Consider the following 25,693-nt stretch of genomic DNA (forward strand, 5'->3'; position numbering starts at 1 on the left):
CATTACAGTGGGGCTATTTATATATATTGGGCATATTTACTGTCACTATTTATGAGACACTCAGTGGGTTAAAAACATATAAAAGGCCCATTACTATTCTCTGAGTTGGGTTCAGGAATATATGTGGCAGCAGTTCACAAGATATTCGCTTGCTTCGTGGACTTTAAGAAGGCGTTCGACTCAGTATGGCACCCAGGCCTACTCCTAAAACTCCTAGAGAGTGGAATAGGAGGAAGAACGTACGACGTCATCAAGAGCTCCTACACCGGAAACCAGTGCAGTGTGAAGGTGAATGGGAAAAGGACAGCATACTTCCAACAGGCCCGAGGGGTCAGACAAGGCTGTAGCCTGAGCCCAACGCTCTTCAACATCTATATCAATGAACTGGCTACAGCCCTGGAGGCCTCACCAACCCCAGGCCTCGCCCTGAACAACCGAGAGGTGAAGTTCCTGCTATACGCCGACGACCTCCTACTCCTGGCCCCCACCGAGAAAGACCTCCAAGAAAGCCTGTCAGTGCTGGAAACATTCAGCACCACATGGGCCCTACCCATCAACCAGAAGAAGACCAAAGTCATGGTATTCCAGAAGAAGGGCCACAATAAAGCCTCCACCACCCCACAATTCACACTGAACGGCTCCACACTGGAGAAAACCAACAGCTACACCTACCTGGGGCTGGAGCTCAGCCAATCAGGAAGCTTCAAAGCAGCAATAGAAACCCTGAAAGCAAAAGCCTGCAGAACCTTCTACGCCATCAGAAGACAACTGTACCACCTCAAACCACCGGTGAGGGTCTGGATGAAGATATTTGACGCAGTCATCTTCCCGATCCTTCTCTATGGCAGCGAGGTTTGGGGCCCAGCCACCTACCCAGACCAGTCAAAGTGGGATTCCAGCCCAACAGAGAATTTCCACCTGGAGTTCTGCAAATACCTGCTCCATGTCCATCGCAACACCACCAACATGGCCTGCAGGGCAGAGCTAGGCAGACTCCCCCTATGGCTCACCATATAGAAGAGGGCGCTAGCTTTCCAGGCACACATCCAGGGGAGCAAGCCTGACTCCTACCACCACCAAGCCTGGCTAAGCCACCCGAGCAAACCAGACATTCACCAACCAAACAGCAGCCAACCACCAAACCAAAAACACCAACAGATGATAACCAAGGCCGAAATAAAGGCGACCACAGAGGCAAACAGAGAGCGATACATTGAAGAATGGAGAAACGAAATAAATAACTCCAAGAAACTCACCAATGTGTACCAATCCCTACAAAGGGACTACACCATGGCCACCTACCTGGAGAGAATACGCCACCCCAAGCACAGACAGACCCTGAGCCGGTACAGACTGAGCGCCCACAACCTAGAGATAGAGACGGGGCGATACAGGCAGACGTACAAGCCACGGGAGAAGAGACTGTGCCAGCACTGTGACCAGGGGGCCCTAGAAGACGAGACCCACTTCCTGCTACACTGCACCAAATACTCAGCTATGAGGGCCGCCTACTACCAAAGACTCTCTGCCCACATCCCAGACTTCATATCTGCAGACGAGAAGAGGAAACTCTACATCCTACTGGGAGAAGAAGAGGCCACTGTGGAGATCGCTGCCCAATACGTGTCCAGCTGTCACCAAACAAGAGGAAGATGAGACTCCATGGACTGTTATATTTATCCCAATACACCCGCCCCACCCCCACCTCCCCATATAGCGATCACCAACGAAGAGGAAGATGAGACTCCACGGACTGTTATACCCCAAACCAACCGCCCCACCCCCCCACTTTCCTAGCTTTGGCAATGCCAAATATCTATTCGGATGTGCCAATAAAGCTTTTTTGATTTGATTTGAATATACAGTACCTGATACATATATACTCCTGTACACAGGCTGTATATACTATATATTACATGTATCTCCTATCACTGCTATATACAGTGCCTGATACATATATACTCCTGTACACAGGCTGTATATACTATATATTACATGTATCTCCTATCACTGCTATATACAGTGCCTGATACATATATACCCCTGTACACAGGCTGTATATACTATATATTACATGTATCTCCTATCACTGCTATATACAGTACCTGATACATATATACTCCTGTACACAGGCTGTATATACTATATATTACATGTATCTCCTATCACTGCTATATACAGTACCTGATACATATATACTCCTGTACACAGGCTGTATATACTATATATTACATGTATCTTCTATCACTGCTATATACAGTACTGATACATATATACTCCTGTACACAGGCTGTATATACTATATATTACATGTATCTCCTATCACTGCTATATACAGAACCTGATACATATATACTCCTGTACACAGGCTGTATATACTATATATTACATGTATCTCCTATCACTGCTATATACAGTACCTGATACATATATACTCCTGTACACAGGCTGTATATACTATATATTACATGTATCTCCTATCACTGCTATATACAGTGCCTGATACATATATACTCCTGTACACAGGCTGTATATACTATATATTACATGTATCTCCTATCACTGCTATATACAGTACCTGATACATATATACCCCTGTACACAGGCTGTATATACTATATATTACATGTATTATCTATCACTGCTATATACAGTGCCTGATACATATATACTCCTGTACACAGGCTGTATATACTATATATTACATGTATCTCCTATCACTGCTATATACAGTACCTGATACATATATACCCCTGTACACAGGCTGTATATACTATATATTACATGTATCTCCTATCACTGCTATATACAGTACCTGATACATATATACCCCTGTACACAGGCTGTATATACTATATATTACATGTATCTCCTATCACTGCTATATACAGTACCTGATACATATATACTCCTGTACACAGGCTGTATATACTATATATTACATGTATTATCTATCACTGCTATATACAGTGCCTGATACATATATACTCCTGTACACAGGCTGTATATACTATATATTACATGTATCTCCTATCACTGCTATATACAGTACTGATACATACATACTCCTGTACACAGGCTGTATATACTATATATTACATGTATCTTCTATCACTGCTATATACAGTACTGATACATATATACTCCTGTACACAGGCTGTATATACTATATATTACATGTATCTCCTATCACTGCTATATACAGTACCTGATACATATATACCCCTGTACACAGGCTGTATATACTATATATTACATGTATCTCCTATCACTGCTATATACAATACCTGATACATATATACTCCTGTACACAGGCTGTATATACTATATATTACATGTATCTCCTATCACTGCTATATACAGTGCCTGATACATATATACTCCTGTACACAGGCTGTATATACTATATAATTACATGTATGACCTATCACTGCTATATACAGTACCTGATACATATATACTCCTGTACACAGGCTGTATATACTATATAATTACATGTATCTCCTATCACTGCTATATACAGTACCTGATACATATATACTCCTGTACACAGACTGTATATACTATATAATTACATGTATCTCCTATCACTGCTATATACAGTGCCTGATACATATATACTCCTGTACACAGGCTGTATATACTATATAATTACATGTATCTCCTATCACTGCTATATACAGTACCTGATACATATATACCCCTGTACACAGTCTGTATATACTATATATTACATGTATCTCCTATCACTGCTATATACAGTGCCTGATACATATATACTCCTTTACACAGACTGTATATACTATATATTACATGTATCTCCTATCACTGCTATATACAGTACCTGATACATATATACTCCTGTACACAGACTCTATATACTATATATTACATGTATCTCCTATCACTGCTATATACAGTACCTGATACATATATACTCCTGTACACAGACTCTATATACTACATATTACATGTATCTCCTATCACTGCTATATACAGTGCCTGATACATATATACTCCTGTACACAGTCTGTATATACTATATATTACATGTATCTCCTATCACTGCTATATACAGTACCTGATACATATATACTCCTGTACACAGTCTGTATATACTATATATTACATGTATCTCCTATCACTGCTATATACAGTACCTGATACATATATACTCCTGTACACAGACTGTATATACTATATATTACATGTATCTCCTATCACTGCTATATACAGAACCTGATACATATATACTCCTGTACACAGGCTGTATATACTATATAATTACATGTATCTCCTATCACTGCTATATACAGTACTGATACATATATACTCCTGTACACAGTCTGTATATACTATATATTACATGTATCTCCTATCACTGCTATATACAGTACCTGATACATATATACTCCTGTACACAGGCTGTATATACTATATATTACATGTATTACCTATCACTGCTATACATAGTACCTGATACATATATACTCCTGTACACAGGCTGTATATACTATATATTACTTGTATTACCTATCACTGCTATACATAGTACCTGATACATATATACTCCTGTACACAGGCTGTATATACTATATAATTACATGTATCTCCTATCACTACTATACACAGTGCCTGATACATATATACTCCTGTACACAGGCTGTATATACTATATATTACATGTATCTCCTATCACTGCTATATACAGTACCTGATACATATATACTCCTGTACACAGGCTGTATATACTATATATTACATGTATCTCCTATCACTGCTATATACAGAACCTGATACATATATACTCCTGTACACAGGCTGTATATACTATATATTACATGTATCTCCTATCACTGCTATATACAGTGCCTGATACATATATACTCCTGTACACAGGCTGTACATACTATATATTACATGTATCTCCTATCACTGCTATATACAGTACTGATACATACATACTCCTGTACACAGGCTGTATATACTATATATTACATGTATCTCCTATCACAGCTATATACAGTACTGATACATACATACTCCTGTACACAGGCTGTATATACTATATATTACATGTATCTCCTATCACAGCTATATACAGTACTGATACATACATACTCCTGTACACAGGCTGTATATACTATATATTACATGTGTCTCCTATCACTGCTATATACAGTACCTGATACATATATACTCCTGTACACAGGCTGTATATACTATATATTACATGTATCTCCTATCACTGCTATATACAGTGCCTGATACATATATACTCCTGTACACAGGCTGTATATACTATATATTACATGTATCTCCTATCACTGCTATATACAGTACCTGATACATATATACTGCTGTACACAGGCTGTATATACTATATATTACATGTATCTCCTATTACTGCTATATACAGTACCTGATACATATATACTCCTGTACACAGGCTGTATATACTATATAATTACATGTATCTCCTATCACTGCTATATACAGTACCTGATACATATATACCCCTGTGCACAGGCTGTATATACTATATATTACATGTATCTCCTATCACTGCTATATACAGTGCCTTATACATATATACCCCTGTACACAGGCTGTATATACTATATATTACATGTATCTCCTATCACTGCTATATACAGTACCTGCTACATATATACTCCTGTACACAGGCTGTATATACTATATATTACATGTATCTCCTATCACTGCTATATACAGTACCTGATACATATATACTCCTGTACACAGGCTGTATATACTATATATTACATGTATCTCCTATCACTGCTATATACAGTGCCTGATACATATATACTCCTGTACACAGACTGCATATACTATATAATTACATGTATCTCCTATCACTGCTATATACAGTACTTGATACATATATACTCCTGTACACAGGCTGTATATACTATATATTACATGTATCTCCTATCACTGCTATATACAGTACCTTATACATATATACCCCTGTACACAGGCTGTATATACTATATATTACATGTATCTCCTATCACTGCTATATACAGTGCCTGATACATATATACTCCTGTACACAGACTGTATATACTATATAATTACATGTTTCTCCTATCACTGCTATATACAGTACCTGATACATATATACTCCTGTACACAGGCTGTATATACTATATATTACATGTATCTCCTATCACTGCTATATACAATACCTGATACATATATACCCCTGTACACAGGCTGTATATACTATATAATTACATGTATCTCCTATCACTGCTATATACAGTACTGATACATATATACTCCTGTACACAGGCTGTATATACTATATATTACATGTATTACCAATCACTGCTATATACAGTACCTGATACATATATACTCCTGTACACAGGCTGTATATACTATATATTACATGTATCTCCTATCACTGCTATATACAGTACTGATACATATATACTCCTGTACACAGACTGTATATACTATATATTACATGTATCTCCTATCACTGCTATATACAGTGCCTGATACATATATACTCCTGTACACAGGCTGTATATACTATATATTACATGTATCTCCTATCACTGCTATATACAGTGCCTGATACATATATACTCCTGTACACAGGCTGTATATACTATATATTACATGTATCTCCTATCACTGCTATATACAGTACCTGATACATATATACCCCTGTACACAGGCTGTATATACTATATATTACATGTATTATCTATCACTGCTATATACAGTGCCTGATACATATATACTCCTGTACACAGGCTGTATATACTATATATTACATGTATCTCCTATCACTGCTATATACAGTACCTGATACATATATACCCCTGTACACAGGCTGTATATACTATATATTACATGTATCTCCTATCACTGCTATATACAGTACCTGATACATATATACCCCTGTACACAGGCTGTATATACTATATATTACATGTATCTCCTATCACTGCTATATACAGTACCTGATACATATATACTCCTGTACACAGGCTGTATATACTATATATTACATGTATTATCTATCACTGCTATATACAGTGCCTGATACATATATACTCCTGTACACAGGCTGTATATACTATATATTACATGTATCTCCTATCACTGCTATATACAGTACTGATACATACATACTCCTGTACACAGGCTGTATATACTATATATTACATGTATCTTCTATCACTGCTATATACAGTACTGATACATATATACTCCTGTACACAGGCTGTATATACTATATATTACATGTATCTCCTATCACTGCTATATACAGTACCTGATACATATATACCCCTGTACACAGGCTGTATATACTATATATTACATGTATCTCCTATCACTGCTATATACAGTGCCTGATACATATATACTCCTGTACACAGGCTGTATATACTATATAATTACATGTATCTCCTATCACTGCTATATACAGTACCTGATACATATATACCCCTGTACACAGTCTGTATATACTATATATTACATGTATCTCCTATCACTGCTATATACAGTGCCTGATACATATATACTCCTGTACAAAGACTGTATATACTATATAATTACATGTATCTCCTATCACTGCTATATACAGTACCTGATACATATATACTCCTGTACACAGGCTGTATATACTATATATTACATGTATCTCCTATCACTGCTATATACAGTACCTGATACATATATACCCCTGTACACAGGCTGTATATACTATATAATTACATGTATCTCCTATCACTGCTATATACAGTACTGATACATATATACTCCTGTACACAGACTGTATATACTATATATTACATGTATCTCCTATCACTGCTATATACAGTACCTGATACATATATACTCCTATACACAGGCTGTATATACTATATATTACATGTATCTCCTATCACTGCTATATACAGTGCCTGATACATATATACTCCTTTACACAGACTGTATATACTATATATTACATGTATCTCCTATCACTGCTATATACAGTACCTGATACATATATACTCCTGTACACAGACTCTATATACTATATATTACATGTATCTCCTATCACTGCTATATACAGTACCTGATACATATATACTCCTGTACACAGACTCTATATACTACATATTACATGTATCTCCTATCACTGCTATATACAGTGCCTGATACATATATACTCCTGTACACAGTCTGTATATACTATATATTACATGTATCTCCTATCACTGCTATATACAGTACCTGATACATATATACTCCTGTACACAGTCTGTATATACTATATATTACATGTATCTCCTATCACTGCTATATACAGTACCTGATACATATATACTCCTGTACACAGACTGTATATACTATATATTACATGTATCTCCTATCACTGCTATATACAGAACCTGATACATATATACTCCTGTACACAGGCTGTATATACTATATAATTACATGTATCTCCTATCACTGCTATATACAGTACTGATACATATATACTCCTGTACACAGGCTGTATATACTATATATTACTTGTATTACCTATCACTGCTATACATAGTACCTGATACATATATACTCCTGTACACAGGCTGTATATACTATATAATTACATGTATCTCCTATCACTGCTATACACAGTGCCTGATACATATATACTCCTGTACACAGGCTGTATATACTATATATTACATGTATCTCCTATCACTGCTATATACAGTACCTGATACATATATACTCCTGTACACAGGCTGTATATACTATATATTACATGTATCTCCTATCACTGCTATATACAGTACCTGATACATATATACTCCTGTACACAGGCTGTATATACTATATATTACATGTATCTCCTATCACTGCTATATACAGAACCTGATACATATATACTCCTGTACACAGGCTGTATATACTATATATTACATGTATCTCCTATCACTGCTATATACAGTGCCTGATACATATATACTCCTGTACACAGGCTGTACATACTATATATTACATGTATCTCCTATCACTGCTATATACAGTACTGATACATACATACTCCTGTACACAGGCTGTATATACTATATATTACATGTATCTCCTATCACAGCTATATACAGTACTGATACATACATACTCCTGTACACAGGCTGTATATACTATATATTACATGTATCTCCTATCACAGCTATATACAGTACTGATACATACATACTCCTGTACACAGGCTGTATATACTATATATTACATGTGTCTCCTATCACTGCTATATACAGTACCTGATACATATATACTCCTGTACACAGGCTGTATATACTATATATTACATGTATCTCCTATCACTGCTATATACAGTGCCTGATACATATATACTCCTGTACACAGGCTGTATATACTATATATTACATGTATCTCCTATCACTGCTATATACAGTACCTGATACATATATACTGCTGTACACAGGCTGTATATACTATATATTACATGTATCTCCTATTACTGCTATATACAGTACCTGATACATATATACTCCTGTACACAGGCTGTATATACTATATAATTACATGTATCTCCTATCACTGCTATATACAGTACCTGATACATATATACCCCTGTACACAGGCTGTATATACTATATATTACATGTATCTCCTATCACTGCTATATACAGTGCCTTATACATATATACCCCTGTACACAGGCTGTATATACTATATATTACATGTATCTCCTATCACTGCTATATACAGTACCTGCTACATATATACTCCTGTATATACTATATAGTACATGTATCTCCTATCACTGCTATATACAGTGCCTGATACATATATACTCCTGTACACAGACTGCATATACTATATAATTACATGTATCTCCTATCACTGCTATATACAGTACCTGATACATATATACTCCTGTACACAGGCTGTATATACTATATATTACATGTATCTCCTATCACTGCTATATACAGTACCTTATACATATATACCCCTGTACACAGGCTGTATATACTATATATTACATGTATCTCCTATCACTGCTATATACAGTGCCTGATACATATATACTCCTGTACACAGGCTGTATATACTATATATTACATGTATCTCCTATCACTGCTATATACAGTGCCTGATACATATATACATGAGTCCCCCTTTGACAACAATAACAAAGGATTAAGTCCCGCCCTTCCTATTTCCGGTCGAAGATCTCTTTCCGGTTTTGAGAGTTTGCCATGTCTAGCAGGGGTATAGGCATACTGTTTCGTGGTTACGACGAGCCTGCTGCAGAACCTCATTTGCTAAATGCTATACAGTATATATATTCATTTGCCGAATGCTATATATATGTATAGCATTCGGCAAATGAACACTGATTCTGCAGCAGGCACGTCCTTGCTACAGGCAGGCAAGAGTTTTTCTCATTGGAATGAATAGTCCGATGTTAGACTCCGCCTCCTCAGACGAGCCTCTGGCAGAACCAGCGTTGATTGGCCAAATCACTGGCCACTGGCCAATCAACGCTGGTCTATTCATTTCAATGAGAAAAAGTCAACTGGTAACAGCATACTTACCTGCTTGTAGCAAGGACGAGCCTGCTACACAATCAGCCTTCATTTGCCGAATGCTATACACTGTATAGCATTCAGAAAATGAGGTTCTGCAGCAGGCTCGTCGTAACCCGAGGACCATACCCTGAAGTACATACCCAGCCCTGGTTAATTCACTAAGGAACAGGAAGTCTTCTTGCCGCCCTTCCATTGCGCATGTGCCAACCGGAAGTTCGCAGGGGGACTCATGTATACCCCTGTACACAGGCTGTATATACTATATATTACATGTATCTCCTATCACTGCTATATACAGTGCCTGATACATATATACTCCTGTACACAGACTGTATATACTATATAATTACATGTATCTCCTATCACTGCTATATACAGTACCTGATACATATATACCCCTGTACACAGGCTGTATATACTATATATTACATGTATCTCCTATCACTGCTATATACAGTACCTGATACATATATACCCCTGTACACAGGCTGTATATACTATATATTACATGTATCTCCTATCACTGCTATATACAGAGCCTGATACATATATACTCCTGTACACAGGCTGTATATACTATATATTACATGTATCTCCTATCACTGCTATATACAGTACCTGATACATATATACCCCTGTACACAGGCTGTATATACTATATATTACATGTATCTCCTATCACTGCTATATACAGTACCTGATACATATATACCCCTGTACACAGGCTGTATATACTATATATTACATGTATCTCCTATCACTGCCCAGCCCTGACGCCTCACACTAACTATGTGACACCTAACTCTACTGCTGTGTCCGACAACTGTAGTAAAGAAGCTCCGCCCCTCATGACATCACCACAGGCCCTTCATCTTTCTCCTGAGCTCCGCCCCTTCTGGTCACGTGTTACATTCCAGGTCCTTCATCCTCCTCTCTCCTCAGGCCGGTGTGAGTGGGAGGACCCGGGGCTCGGTAACAGGCGGAGATGATGGAGGACACCAGGCCGTCACGTGGTAAGAGGAGACATAGACCTGATATTATATATACTATATACAGACCATCCCGCCCATACGCACGTGTGTACACGGACCTGCCATGTCAGAGCACCGCACGGCTTCTCCTCCGGCACATTCCCCGGTGCCTCACACACTATACGGCCTGCTGTGTGTTCCTGCAGTATAACACGTATATACTGTGCTGGGGGCTGTATATAGTCAGGGGGGGGGGGCATGCTCCCCCTCCCCCAGCCTGAGCAGACATCGCTCCATCTATATAACAGATAGATATATATATATATATACATCCTCCTCCTCCTATATAATGTGAGGGTTTGGATGTTTGCTCCTTAGTCACACCCGCACGGATTGGTCTGACGTTTGGCCCCTGGCTATTGTGGCTCTTGGATTAGAGCCCCGGCCTCTCAGTTTCCCTATCAGACTCCGCCTTCATGACCGCCAGCAGCCAATGTATGTTCAGTATAGGCGTAAGGTCCCGTGAGGTGACGTCATCAGAGGTCCTTCAGCTGTTCACCGATAGGCTCGCGTTAGGGGGTGGGCGGAGCTATATACAATGAAGTCAGGCACAGAGCAAGCAGAAGAAAATGGCGTCTCCTGTGTGAGCAGCGAGTAGCGACCAGGCCTGGATCGGGTATACCGGGGGAGGGGGCAAAGGTCAGAATAGCCAACTCGCCCACAACGGCTGGTGGACACAGTGTTAAATGGCCAAAGTGATAGATGTTATCAAGCATGGCCCCCGCTCCAGCGCAGTACAATATGTATGTGATATGCCCACATGTACATGGTGGTGTGGGGGGAGGCCGGGGGCGCGTGGGCAGTGCGCTGAGGGGGGCCCGGAGCACACCTGGGTATACTGCACAGTTACAGCGATGTAGCAGAGCAACACGCGGCCTCAGGCCGATCAGCGCCAACTGCAATTACAGACATAGACACACGTCAAAATGCTAATATATAAGTGTATTGGGATGGAGCACTGGGGGCGGGGCTTGATGATGACGAGGGCTCTTCCTCATTATCATATTTGTATCCACTTCACAGATGTTACTTTATGATTCTGACCATCATTCTAATGGAGGGCGGAGCTATGGTGCTGAGACCCGCCCACCATTACATATTTCTGTGTCAGATCTCCTCTGATTGGTTGGCACGCCCTCTATGCAGATTAGCTGATGTCACAAGTGCGACCATGATTTGGGGTGCAGTGTGCGCCATTTATATTATATAAAATACTTGAGAGTCTTCAGTAGCTGATGCCTTTAATGGCTGACTAATACTGGGGACAGAGGCCAAGCTTTCGGGGGAACTCTGCTGCCTTCCTCAGGTCTAGTATTCTATAGGAAGGAAGGCAACAGAGTTATCCCCAAAGCTTGGACTCTGTCCCCAGTATTAGTTAGCCATTAGCCCCTTCCCGACATCCGCCGTAGTAGTACGGCGCACGCCGGGTGTTAAACTATGGCGGCTGCCCGGGACCCAGACGGCGCCATAGCTTTACACAGTAGACAACCGGCGCTAATGTCTCCGGTTGGTGCCTGGACCGATCAGAGGCATTAACCCTTCCAGTGCCTCAGTCAAACCTGACCGAGGCGCCATTTTCCCGGCGTCATTTTCTTTGTGATTGCCGGCACCCGGAGTAAGCTCCATGGCCGGTGTCAAGTTGCTATGACAGTCGGGAGCCTTCTGAACACTCCCCGGCCTGTCATTCTACGCTATGCTACATAACCTGCAATAGATCAAATCAAATCAAAAATGCTTTATTGGCACATCCGAATAGGTATTTGGCATTGCCAAAGCTAGTAAAGCGGGGGGGGGGGGGGTTGGGTTATAACTGTTAGGAGTATTTTGTGTCGTGGGTATTGGTGCACACCTTCTGACTTGCACGTGCGCACTGCTGGTAGGCAGCTTTATCTCCTGGTTGATTAGTCTGTCCTCCCATTTGCACCTGGGAGGAGTGGTCTCTACTCTGTATTTAAACCCATGCCTCCCATGGTTCTGTGCTGAGTGTCGCTTTTACAGAGCTAGGCCTTAGCAGGAGGAGTAGGTGGTTATCTTGGATAGAGGAAGTTCCGTGGTTGGTTTTTGGGAGGTTTTGGGTGAACAAGTTGGTTTGTGTGTTTTCCCTTCTGTGTTCACCAATCCTCCCTCTGTGTATAATTGACTGTGTGAGTGAATTGCCTTATCCTTTGATTTCTACTCAGTTTCCCTGTGTTTGTTTCCTAGTGTACGGTTCCTTCCCATATTGGTTTGGGGAATTCTTTCCTACATGTTTCCTGTGTGCTGCTTGTGTTGTTAGTCAGCGCACACCCTTGTCAGTCCCTGTCAGTAGCAGCTTCACTTGTTCGTTAGGGGTGACCCCCTTTAGTCTCCAGTCCCTAGAGGTCTTATAGGGCATTCCTTCTCCCACTTCCCTCTAGGCCTACGGTGTCAGTGAGAGAGGAGCTGTCGGGGTCAGGCTTAGCCTGAGAACAGCCGACCTACACCCGTGAGGCAGGGACCGGGATAGCTAGTGGGAGTAGTGCAGGGCGAGATTCCCTACTGCTATCCCTTAGCCCCGTTGCAGCTACCTGGACTGACATAACAGTACACTCAGCCGGTAAAAAAAAAAAAAAAAAAAAAGGAAAGGTTCGTTTGCATTATGACGGACCTGAAACAGTTGTACCAGGCGGTGCAGCAGATTTCCACTGAGATGGAGGGGATCAAGCTACGAATGGATGCCATCCAAGCTTCTGGCGTATCTCAAGTACAGCAGTTGGCTCAACACACAGCCTCTCAGGTGGAGGGCATACAGAGGCAGGTGAGTAGCGCCCCTGTGGGTCGGCCTCTGGAGCCAAAAGTCAGCTTACCTGAACCCTTCCGAGGTAAGAGGTCAGATTTTTTCCGATTTCAAAAGGACTGTCTTTTGTATTTCCGGCTATGGCCGTTTTCCTCCGGTTCTGAGGTACAGAGAGTTGGGATTATTATTACTTTATTGAGAGATGATCCCCTCATCTGGGCACATTCGTTACCAGCCGACTCAGCTTGCTTACTAACTGTAGAGGCGTTTTTCTCCACAATGGGGTTACTGTATGACGACCCAGACAGGGTACGCACGGCTGAGTATAACCTACGACGTGTGGTGCAAGGGGATCACGCTATAGAGAAATATTGCACAGAGTTTCGTAGGTGGGCAGCAGAAGTACACTGGAATGACCCCGCTCTACTTAGTCAGTTTGAGACAGGGCTCTCGGACCAGGTTAAAGACCATCTAGTTTCTCACCCTGTTCCGGGAGATCTAGATGAGGCCATGCAGCTGGCAATTAGAGTTGGACGGCGCCTCCGGGAGCGTGGAGACAAGAGTCCTGGGGGGGTTAGCCCTCCTCAATTCTCTGTTTTTGGAGAGGACCCGGGGGACCAACCCATGCAGATTGGGGCCACTGTGCGAAGTGCTAGACCCAAGAGTGAAGGGTCCCGCACAGTACGCTGTTTTGTGTGTGGAGGGATGGGACATGTAGCAAGGGTATGCCCCTCCAGAGAATGGTTCGCCAAGGAGGGTAATAACCCCAGGTCTATTGAGAGTAAGGGGAGAAAACCTACTAAGGAGGGAGGTGTGCATATTTCCTGTACTCAGACTGCCGGGTTGACCCTTGATGGATGGGTAAATGGGCAGAAGTGCCGGATTTTGGTTGATTGTGGTTCGGCAGTCAACCTTATTGACTCAGAGTTTTGCGAGCAACTAAGGGTGAGTCCTTTGGTCTTGAAGTCTCAGATACCGGTGTGGGCTATTGATAAGACCCCTCTACAGCAATCTGTCATCTCCAAACAGGTGGAGGGTCTGGAGTTTATTGTGGGTGGCCACAGGGAAGAGATTGACTTGTTCTTGTTGTCTAAATTACCAGCACAAGTAGTGTTGGGGTGGCCCTGGCTGAAGCAGCATAACCCTATTATCAACTGGGAGACCGAGACAGTAGTTTCTTGGGGGCATGGGTGTAATGGTCGATGTCTGCCCATATCCGTTATGTCTTTGTCTATAGACAATTTGCCTCAAGAAATATGTGAGTTCAGGGAGGTCTTTGAGGAAAGGGCAGCCAAGACATTACCACCACATCGCACCTATGATTGCTCGATTAAATTTATACCTAATGCAGTGTTACCCAAGACACGATTGTACAATCTCACTATTCCGGAGAGGGAGGCGCTCAAAGAGTATATTGAGGGGAGTCTAGAGGTGGGGCATATTCGCCCATCTAAGTCCCCAGTAGCAGTGGGGTTTTTCTTTGTAAAGAAGAAAGATGGAGGGTTGCGCCCTTGTTTGGATTTTAGGGAGATTAATAAAATCACGGTGCGGAATCCCTATCCCATCCCGTTGATCTCGGATCTTTTCAGTCAGATTACGGGAGCTCGCTGGTTTAGTAAAATAGATTTACGTGGGGCGTATAACTTGCTGAGAATCAAGAAGGGGGATGAGTGGAAAACAGCGTTTAACACACCCCTAGGACACTTTGAGAATCTGGTGATGCCTTTCGGTCTAACCAATGCGCCCGCGTTTTTTCAGAATTTTATTAATGATGTACTAAGTGCCGTCATAGGGAGGGGGGTTGTGGTCTATCTGGACGATATACTCATTTACACCCCGGATTTGGAGACTCATTGGGAGAGAGTGAGAGAGGTTTTAAATCTCCTGAGGGTTAACCAATTAAGTGCTAAGCTGGAGAAATGTGTGTTCGCGGTCAATAAATTATGTTTCCTTGGCTATATCCTATCGGACAAGGGGTTCGAGATGGATCCTGAGAAGGTCAGGGCAGTCTTGGAGTGGCCGCGACCTGAGAACCTAAAGGCGGTCCAACGGTTCTTGGGATTCTCCAACTATTATCGCCAGTTTATTAAGGGATTTTCTGAGGTTGTGAAACCCATCTCGGACTTGACTAAGAAGGGGGCTGACTGTGCTAAGTGGTCGCCAGAGGCGCTAGCCGCGTTTGAAGAATTGAAGAAGCGATTCTCCTTCGCTCCCATTTTGAGACAGCCGGATGAGAGGTTGGCCTTCCGAGTGGAGGTGGATGCCTCCTCGGTGGGGGTGGGAGCAGTACTTTCTCAGGAGTTCGAGGAGGGTACGCATCCCTGTGCCTTCTTTTCTAAGAAATTCTCTGCCTCTGAACGGAATTATGACATCGGAGATAGAGAACTACTGGCAATAAAACTAGCGTTCGAACATTGGCGTCATTTCCTGGAGGGGGCCAGAAGGCCAGTCCAGGTATTTACCGATCACAAGAATTTGGTTTATCTTGGGTCGGCGAAGAGATTAAATGCACGGCAGGCCAGATGGGCTCTATTTTTTGCGCGGTTCCATTTTACCGTGACTTATGTGCCGGGTTCAAAGAATGTTAAGGCTGATGCTTTATCCCGGTATATGTCGACTGAGGAGGAACGAGAGGCGCCGGCCACTATTCTTGGGGATGGAGTGGTGGTAGCAGTATTGGGCACGAAATTGGAGAAAGCCTTGATCGAAGCGCAACACGCTGCACCTTCCAAGATACCTAGAAACAAGCTGTTTGTCCCAACTACTCTCCGACAAAGTCTACTGAGGGAGTGTCACGAGTCGGTTCTTGCTGGTCACCCGGGGGTTTCAGAGACCATGAGATTGGTGTCTAGGAATTTTTGGTGGCCAGGGTGGAGTAAGGATGTCTTGCAGTTTGTTCAAAATTGTTCGATCTGTGCAAGAGCCAAGGCGTCGCATACCCGTCCCCACGGTCTTCTACATCCGTTAGAACCTCCTAAGGCACCTTGGACTCATCTGTCTATGGATTTCATCACGGGCCTTCCAGTGTCTAAGGGTTTCACGGTCATTTGGGTAGTCGTTGACCGCTTCACGAAAATGTGCCATTTGATCCCGTTTTCCAGGCTGCCATGTGCCAAGACACTATCAGGGTCATTTATTAAAGAAATTGTAAGGTTGCATGGTCTTCCTGAGGAGATCGTTTCGGACAGGGGTCCGCAATTTGTGGCTAAATTCTGGCGGGCTTTTTGCAGCAGGTTGGGAGTTACACTGTCGTTTTCCTCCGGGTTTCACCCGGAGTCTAACGGGCAAACAGAGAGGAAGAATCAGGATGTGGAACAGTTTTTGAGGTGTTTTGTTCGAGAGAATCAGAATAATTGGGCTGACTTTCTTCCCCTGGCAGAATTTTCCTTAAACAACCATGATTCCAACGCCACAGGTACCACACCTTTTTTTTGCTCCGGTGGTAGACATCCTGTTTTCGGAGTATTTTCTTCCATTTCGTCCCCAGTTCCGGAGGAGGAGCTATTTTCTAAAAAGCTGCAAGGGGTATGGTCCCGTATCCGAGAGAATCTGGTGCGGGCGTCGCACCAGGCTAAGGTCCAGGCGGATCGGAAGAGAGGAGAGTTGCAGTTCTTCCCTGGTGAGATGGTTTGGTTGTCCACCAAGAATATCAGGTTGAAGGTTCCTAGCAAGAATCTGAGTCCCAGGTTTGTGGGTCCTTTTAAGATCATCAAGATGGTAAATGAAGTGGCGGCGCAGCTGCAACTACCTAAAAGGTGGAAGATAAACCGGGTGTTCCATGTCTCCTTGTTAAAGAAGGCCAAGAAGGGAACGTCTCCAGTTAAAGTTCCACCAGTTTCTGAGTCCGGGGAGTATGAGATATCCCGAGTTCTGGATAGCAAATATGTTCGGGGGAAGCTACGGTATCTGGTGGCATGGAAGGGATACGGTCCTGAAGATAATTCTTGGGTTCTGGAGTCGGATATGTCAGCCCCCAGACTCGTGGAGAAATTCCACAAGGAGTTCCCGAAGAAGGATGCTCCTAGAGAATCCGGAGTCTTCTCCTTGAGGGGAGGATCCTGTTAGGAGTATTTTGTGTCGTGGGTATTGGTGCACACCTTCTGACTTGCTCGCACGCACTGTTGGTAGGCAGCTTGATTTCCTGGTTCATTAGTCTGTCCTCCCATTTGCACCTGGGAGGAGTGGTCTCTACTCTGTATTTAAACCCATGCCTCCCATGGTTCTGTGCTGAGTGTCGCTTTTACAGAGCTAGGCCTTAGCAGGAGGAGTAGGTGGTTATCTTGGATAGAGGAAGTTCCGTGGTTGGTTTTTGGGAGGTTTTGGGTGAACAAGTTGGTTTGTGTGTTTTCCCTTCTGTGTTCACCAATCCTCCCTCTGTGTATAATTGACTGTGTGAGTGAATTGCCTTATCCTTTGATTTCTACTCAGTTTCCCTGTGTTTGTTTCCTAGTGTACGGTTCCTTCCCATATTGGTTTGGGGAATTCTTTCCTACATGTTTCCTGTGTGCTGCTTGTGTTGTTAGTCAGCGCACACCCTTGTCAGTCCCTGTCAGTAGCAGCTTCACTTGTTCGTTAGGGGTGACCCCCCTTTAGTCTCCAGTCCCTAGAGATCTTATAGGGCATTCCTTCTCCCACTTCCCTCTAGGCCTACGGTGTCAGTGAGAGAGGAGCTGTCGGGGTCAGGTTTAGCCTGAGAACAGCCGACCTACACCCGTGAGGCAGGGACCGGGTTAGCTAGTGGGAGTAGTGCAGGGCGAGATTCCCTACTGCTATCCCTTAGCCCCGTTGCAGCTACCTGGACTGACATAACAATAACAGTCCATGGAGTCTCATCTTCCTCTTCGTTGGTGGCTGCTATATGGGGGGGGGGTTGGTTTGGGGTATAACAGTCCGTGGAGTCTCATCTTCCTCTTCGTTGGTGACTGCTATATGGGGAGGTGGAGGTGGGGTGGGGCGGGTGTATTGGGATAAATATAACAGTCCGTGGAGTCTCATCTTCCTCTTAGTTGGTGACTGCTATATGGGGAGGTGGGGGTGGGGTGGGGCGGGTGTATTGGGATAAATATAACAGTCCGTGGAGTCTCATCTTCCTCTTAGTTGGTGACTGCTATATGGGGAGGTGGGGGTGGGGCGGGTGTATTGGGATAAATATAACAGTTCGTGGAGTCTCATCTTCCTCTTAGTTGGTGACTGCTATATGGGGAGGTGGGGGTGGGGCGGGTGTATTGGGATAAATATAACAGTTCGTGGAGTCTCATCTTCCTCTTAGTTGGTGACCGTTATATGGGGAGGTGGGGGTGGGCGGGGCGGGTGTATTGGGATAAATATAACAGTTCGTGGAGTCTCATCTTCCTCTTCGTTGGTGACTGCTATATGGGGGGATTGGGGTGGGGCGGGTGTATTGGGATAAATATAACAGTCCGTGGAGTCTCATCTTCCTCTTGTTTGACAGCTGGACACGTATTGGGCAGCGATCTCCACAGTGGCCTCTTCTTCTCCCAGTAGGATGTAGAGTTTCCTCTTCTCCCAGTCTGGGATGTGGGCAGAGAGTCTTTGGTAGTAGACGGCCCTCACAGCTGAGTATTTGGTGCAGTGTAGCAGGAAGTGGGTCTCGTCTTCTAGGGCCCCCTGGTCACAGTGCTGGCACAGTCTGTTCTCCCGTGGCTTGTACGTCTGCCTGTATCGCCCCGTCTCTATCTCTAGGTTGTGGGCGCTCAGTCTGTATCGGCTCAGGGTCTGTCTGTGCTTGGGGTGGCGTATTCTCTCCAGGTAGGTGGCCATGGTGTAGTCCCTTTGTAGGGATTGGTACACATTGGTGAGTTTCTTGGAGTTACTTATTTCATTTCTCCATTCTTCAATGTACCGCTCTCTGTTTGCCTCTGTGGTCGCCTTTATTTCGGCCTTGGTTATCATCTGTTGGTGTTTTTGGTTTGGTGGTTGGCTGCTGTTTGGTTGGTGAGTGTCTGGTTTGCTCGGGTGGCTTAGCCATGCTTGGTGGTGGTAGGAGTCGCTCCCCTGGATGTGTGCCTGGAAAGCTAGCGCCCTCTTCTGTATGGTGAGCCATAGGGGGAGTCTGCCTAGCTCTGCCCTGCAGGCTTTGTTGGTGGTGTTGCGATGGACATGGATAGAAGCGCCGGTATTTTGCAATGCATTAGTGATCAGACATCCTCGGGTTCAAGACACCTAGCGGGTCTAATAAATGCAAAAAAACGTTTAAAAAAAAAAAAAAAAGTTAAAAAAAAAAAAAAAAAACATATTAAAAGTTCAAATTCCCCCCCCCCTCTTTCCCTAGAACACATATAAAAGTACTGAAATACTGTAATAGATCTACATATCATGTCTCCCTGTGTCCGATATCGCCCGATGTACAAATCTATAAGAATATTTTTCCTGTTCGGTAAACGCCGTAGCGGGAAAAAGTCAGAAGTGCCGAACTGCCGTGTTTTCACTGTTTTGCTTTTGACAAAAAATTTTAATAAAAAGTGATCAAAGCAAAAGCAATTCCCCAAAATGGTAGAACTAAAAAGTACACCCGACTCTGCTAACAAAGACGCCCTATACATCCCTGTACACGCACGTATAGACAAGTGACAGCTGTCAGAATATGGCGACTTTTAGAATTTTTTTTTTTTTTTTTTAACAGTTTTGGATTTTTTTTTTTAAGGGGTTAAATTAAAATATAAATAAAACCATAGAAATTAGGTATCCCCGGAATCGTACCGAAACATAGAATACAGGTGACATATAGAATACAGGGGACATATAGAATACAGGACGCTGGTTTCTTCTTCAGGTGTACAAAGGACAGTATTGCATAGATACTGAGAGCACAGAATATACCGTATTTTTTGGACTATAAGACGCACCTAGGTTTTAGAGGAGGTAAATAGGGAAAAAAAATTTTGAAGCAAAAATTGGTAAAATATTTAATATATGGGAGTTGTAGTTTTGCACATTGACAGGTGACCCTGCAGCTGTACGGGGACGCATAGAGTGGGTTTTTTGTGGGGCCAGAAATACTTTTTAGTTATACCATTTTGGGGAATATCTATTGCTTAGATCACCTTGTATTGAAAAAAACCCGGTGGTTTATGACATATGATTTTCTACTTTTATATATATATTCTAGGGACAGGAGGTGATTTAGAACTTTTATTTATTTCATATTTTTATTATATATTTTTAAAGCTTTTTTTTTTTTACTACTTTATTCCCCCCCCCGGGGCTTGAACCTGCGGTCACTTGATCGCAAGTCCCATAGACGGCAATACAACTGTATTGCCGTCTATGGGACATTCTGTCTATTAGTATTACGGCGGCTGGTCATAGAGACCAGCTGCAATACTAATACAGCAGTGACAGGCCGGGGAGCCTCATTATGCTCCCGGCTGTCACCCGAACAGGTCGGCTCCTGCGATATCGCCGCGCAGGAGCCGGCCTGCATCTTTACAGGTACGGGGCCGGTGTGGACCGGCCCCGGGGAGAAGGGGCCACCGATACTGACCCGGCATCCGCTGTACTAGAGAGGCGGATGCCGGCGAGGGATAGACGCCGGGGCCTGAGACATTGCTGCCCTGCCCTGCATGAAGCCAGCAGCGGGGGGACGGAGGAGCGGAATAGCATCACTCCTGCTGGCTTCATGCAGTGCAGAGGAGCGCAGCGATGTCTCAGGCCCCGGCGTCTATCCCTTGCCGGCATCCGCCTCTCTATTACAGCGGGTGCCAGGCGCCACATTTGGACTATAAGACGCACCCTTCTTTTCCCCAAAAATTTTGCGTGCGTCTTATAGTCCGAAAAATACGGTAATTAGACATCCAGGGATACTCCCCCATAGTGACCTCATCACTTTACAATTGTAGCAAAAAACACATGAAATGGACAAATGACAACCAATAAATAGTTAAGAAACATAATAAGACTAAGATTATGTCAGGAATACAATAAAAACTACAAACCTTTATGCAGTATATTGAAATCCTTTCAGGCGTCCAGGCGTATCTACCTGCACATGTATTCATAAAAAGCCTGCCCTGAAGTATAATTATGCATCATAGCCCATCGCTTGGGACACATATGCGTCTCACATGCCAGAACTACTCTTGTAATATAAAAATAGTAAAGTAAACTGCATAGACTACATATTAAAAACCCAATTCGGGGTCATGTGTGCATGCGTGTCGACGGACTCTCAGCGATTCATAAAGGCGGTGTCGGAGCAGCCGAGAGCCGGAACGCGCATGCGCACGGAACATACCGGCTCCTATAAATCTGAACCCATAACAAGCAAAATAACAAATGTTATGGAGCACTACAAATATAGACACATCTAGTCCTCTATTACACAGTAATACATCAAATAATCAGACATGAAATTAACCGCTCATTAAGACGATTGTAGATGTATAAAAACACGTCATGTTAATAACCAATAAAAATATATTCAACTCAAGAAAGACTCACCATAATAATCGTTACTATATTTCAAGAGGTGATGTCTTCCAATGTCTCATTCAAGTATCCAGCTGGTAGATCCGGTAGATTTCACGCCGTTTCAAGACTTCAAATCTGTTGGGTATATTGGAAGGGATGTGGTCTATGGGGACAACATTAAACCCTGCAAAATTACTGTTAGGATAATTTCACAGTCCACGCAAGCCGCGTCTCTCTCTGGTCAAAAACCGCCTGCCGCGACCATTGCGGTCGCATCTTTCCCTTCCTATGTCGGCTCAAATGAATGAGCCGACATAGGAGGATGCTGCCGCTAGGTGGAAGCCGCGGCCCAGCATACCACGGTTTCCGCCTGAAGATAGGACATGTCGCTTCTTTTCTCCGCTAGTAGCAGCCCGTCGCTAGCAGAAAAAAGAAGCCCGGCGGTCTGCATAGACCACCATTGTAAAGGGGCGGATTTTGAAGTGAAATCCGCTGTTAAAATCCGCCTCTTTGCCCACGTGTGAACGAGCCCTAATGCTTATACAGAAAGTGTCTTGAGCCGCTACGCTTTACGTAGCCATTTACTATATCTGACCTGTGTTTCTTCTAATATGTCAGTTCATGATGGTTCTCCTGACATATCACAGGCCACAAGGGCATTCTGCTAAATAAATGACATAGGGCGTAGAGCAATCCCTACCTGTAGATCTACTAGAGATCTCTTGGACCCCGTGACCTACACATTGACAGCACTGACATCGCCTCTCACCACACCTAAAGCTTCCGGCTTCATTTCCTTCAGTTGTTGGACTTTTATCAGATTTGGGAGCTCTGGCTTTGAGTCTACTTGGGGCTATTCAATTTTTCAATTAAAAATTGGGTTAAAAAAGGGATCAACTACTGAAGAATCTCAAGTTTTTTATATTTCATACCCAGTGGCTAAAGCAGTACAAAGCACACTATTTTCTTATACTATATATATTCGTGAATTCTATTACTTTGTTTCTGTTTTCATATACATGCCTATGAGGTGGCCATCTTGTCGCCATCTTGCCTCAGCTTCTCCTTTGTTAACAGCATTTAGTGATCTGCTTTACGGCACAGTCATGGACACGGGCAGCGATAGTCTGGAGCCGGCTCGTTCAGGCCTATGGGAGAGATTTCGAGACTTAGGAGGAGGAGCTAATCTGTGACATCATCTATTGCCAGTAGTGATGTAATGATGGGTCACAATGAGTGTTATCTGTAAAGGTGTGAACTATTGTGTGCTGTAAATGAGGTCATTGCTGCAAAGGAAAACCTCTACAGAATTAGTCAGTCTAAGGCTGGTCTTACATGGCCGTAATGTAAGACCGCAAATGGTCCGCAATTGAAACCATTTGCAGACACATTATATTCAATGCGGCCTCTTACACCACCAGATATTTTATCCGTGGTGTGATTGGGCCGCAACCGTGGTTCGCAAATTTATAGAACATGTTCGTAATGGCCGTGAATTGCAGCACTGCACGGTCTTGCACAATAGAACTCTACGGGGGGACACAGAAAGAGAGGGACGGGGCGACAGAGAGAGGGATGGGGGCACACAGAGAGAAGTATGACTTGCCTTTCCGATTCTCTGAGGGCTTCTGGGATCTAACACCTTTGTAGCTCTCTAAGGTTTGGGCAACAAGACTTTCGGCTGTGACTCTTATCATGCCACCAGAGATCACCGGCCTTCTCTGCATCCCCTTCACTGACTGACATGAAGGAGTTACAATGGCGGTCTGGCATTTCTTAGCTGCACAATATAGAGCTAAACTAATGCAAACACAGACAAAGCTATATCAAAGTGACAGCTTTAGATATGGGTAAGTGCATATGGTAACCACTGGTAACAAACATCCCCTGTAATAACACGCACAGGACAGTATGGAACAGGACGGACAGGGAGGGAGATGTCCGGCTGTGTAGGGATCGCAGCGGCGGCAATAGTAGCGTATGGAACATATTGGGCAGGCACATGGGTGATCTCTATTTTGAACCTTTAGTAGAGCGACCCCCAGGGGGCATTACCATGGCGGGAAAACTCATGGTTTGTGTTGTTTCCCAGCGTGCAGCCACAGTAGCCCCACCATCAGTAAATAGTCAGGTATTGGATTGTACCCGGCTCTTTCCGGTTCCCCTTATGGCAGTAGCCTATTAAGCAGCTCACATTAAGGCCCCACTTAGAAATGGATGCTGGACATTAAAAAAAAAAAAGGAAGTAAAACCTCTCCACGGGACTCTCGATGATCATTTTATAAAAAATAAACAAAAAATCTAGGAGTTAATTGTGGTCACAATACGGATGTAATTAACTCTTTCTTGGGCAAGTACTGATTCCATCACTTAGACTGAATTGATGGCTGCGATTGGCCCTCGGGGCCAGAAGTGAATGTGACTCACAGCGGCTCCTCTTACTGTCCATTTGTAAGTTGTTATTTAGGGTCACCCCATAAGTAACCCTAGAAGTGTCTGATGTATGGACAGATCTCCAGCAGCTCATGTGTCCCGTCACTGTGTGTTTGTGTCTCCACAGATGGATCCAGTAGGAGAAATCCCCCCGAGAGATGTCCCCTGAGTCCTCTGTATTCCCAGGACTGCCCGGAGGAGAATGTCCCAGACTGTCAGCAGGTAGGGGGCGCTATAGTCTCACCAAAACCTGACCATAAAGTGACTGAACCCAAGTGAATGTTATTTCTTCTCTGTTTAGGGTGAAGATCTGATGGATATTAAGGTTGTGGTTAAAGAAGAAGCAGAAGAGGAGACGGATTACTGGACTGATCAGTGTAAGGAGCGGAGACTTTCTCCTCTAGATCTCTGGTTCTCAGCCTTACTAATGCTGCACCCGTTTATACAGTTCC

At 43.2% G+C, this 25,693-nt stretch overlaps 2 protein-coding genes across 2 annotated transcripts in view; one reads left to right on the forward strand and one right to left on the reverse strand.

Annotated features, from left to right (window-relative positions):
• Window positions 1-25,693, reverse strand: part of LOC142198393 (uncharacterized) — a 600,588-nt gene that overhangs the window by 338,800 nt on the left and 236,095 nt on the right. The window lies entirely within an intron of this gene.
• The window catches only part of LOC142198391 (uncharacterized), a 617,468-nt gene that overhangs the window by 223,651 nt on the left and 368,124 nt on the right, over window positions 1-25,693 (forward strand). Inside the window, exon 18 of the mRNA XM_075269418.1 lies at window positions 25,543-25,618. Within this exon, the coding sequence (XP_075125519.1) occupies window positions 25,543-25,618 (76 nt within the window). The remainder of the gene's footprint in view (window positions 1-25,542; window positions 25,619-25,693) is intronic.

Source organism: Leptodactylus fuscus, chromosome 3, assembly GCF_031893055.1.
Source record: "Leptodactylus fuscus isolate aLepFus1 chromosome 3, aLepFus1.hap2, whole genome shotgun sequence".
In the NCBI taxonomy this organism is placed as follows: Eukaryota; Metazoa; Chordata; class Amphibia; order Anura; family Leptodactylidae; genus Leptodactylus; species Leptodactylus fuscus.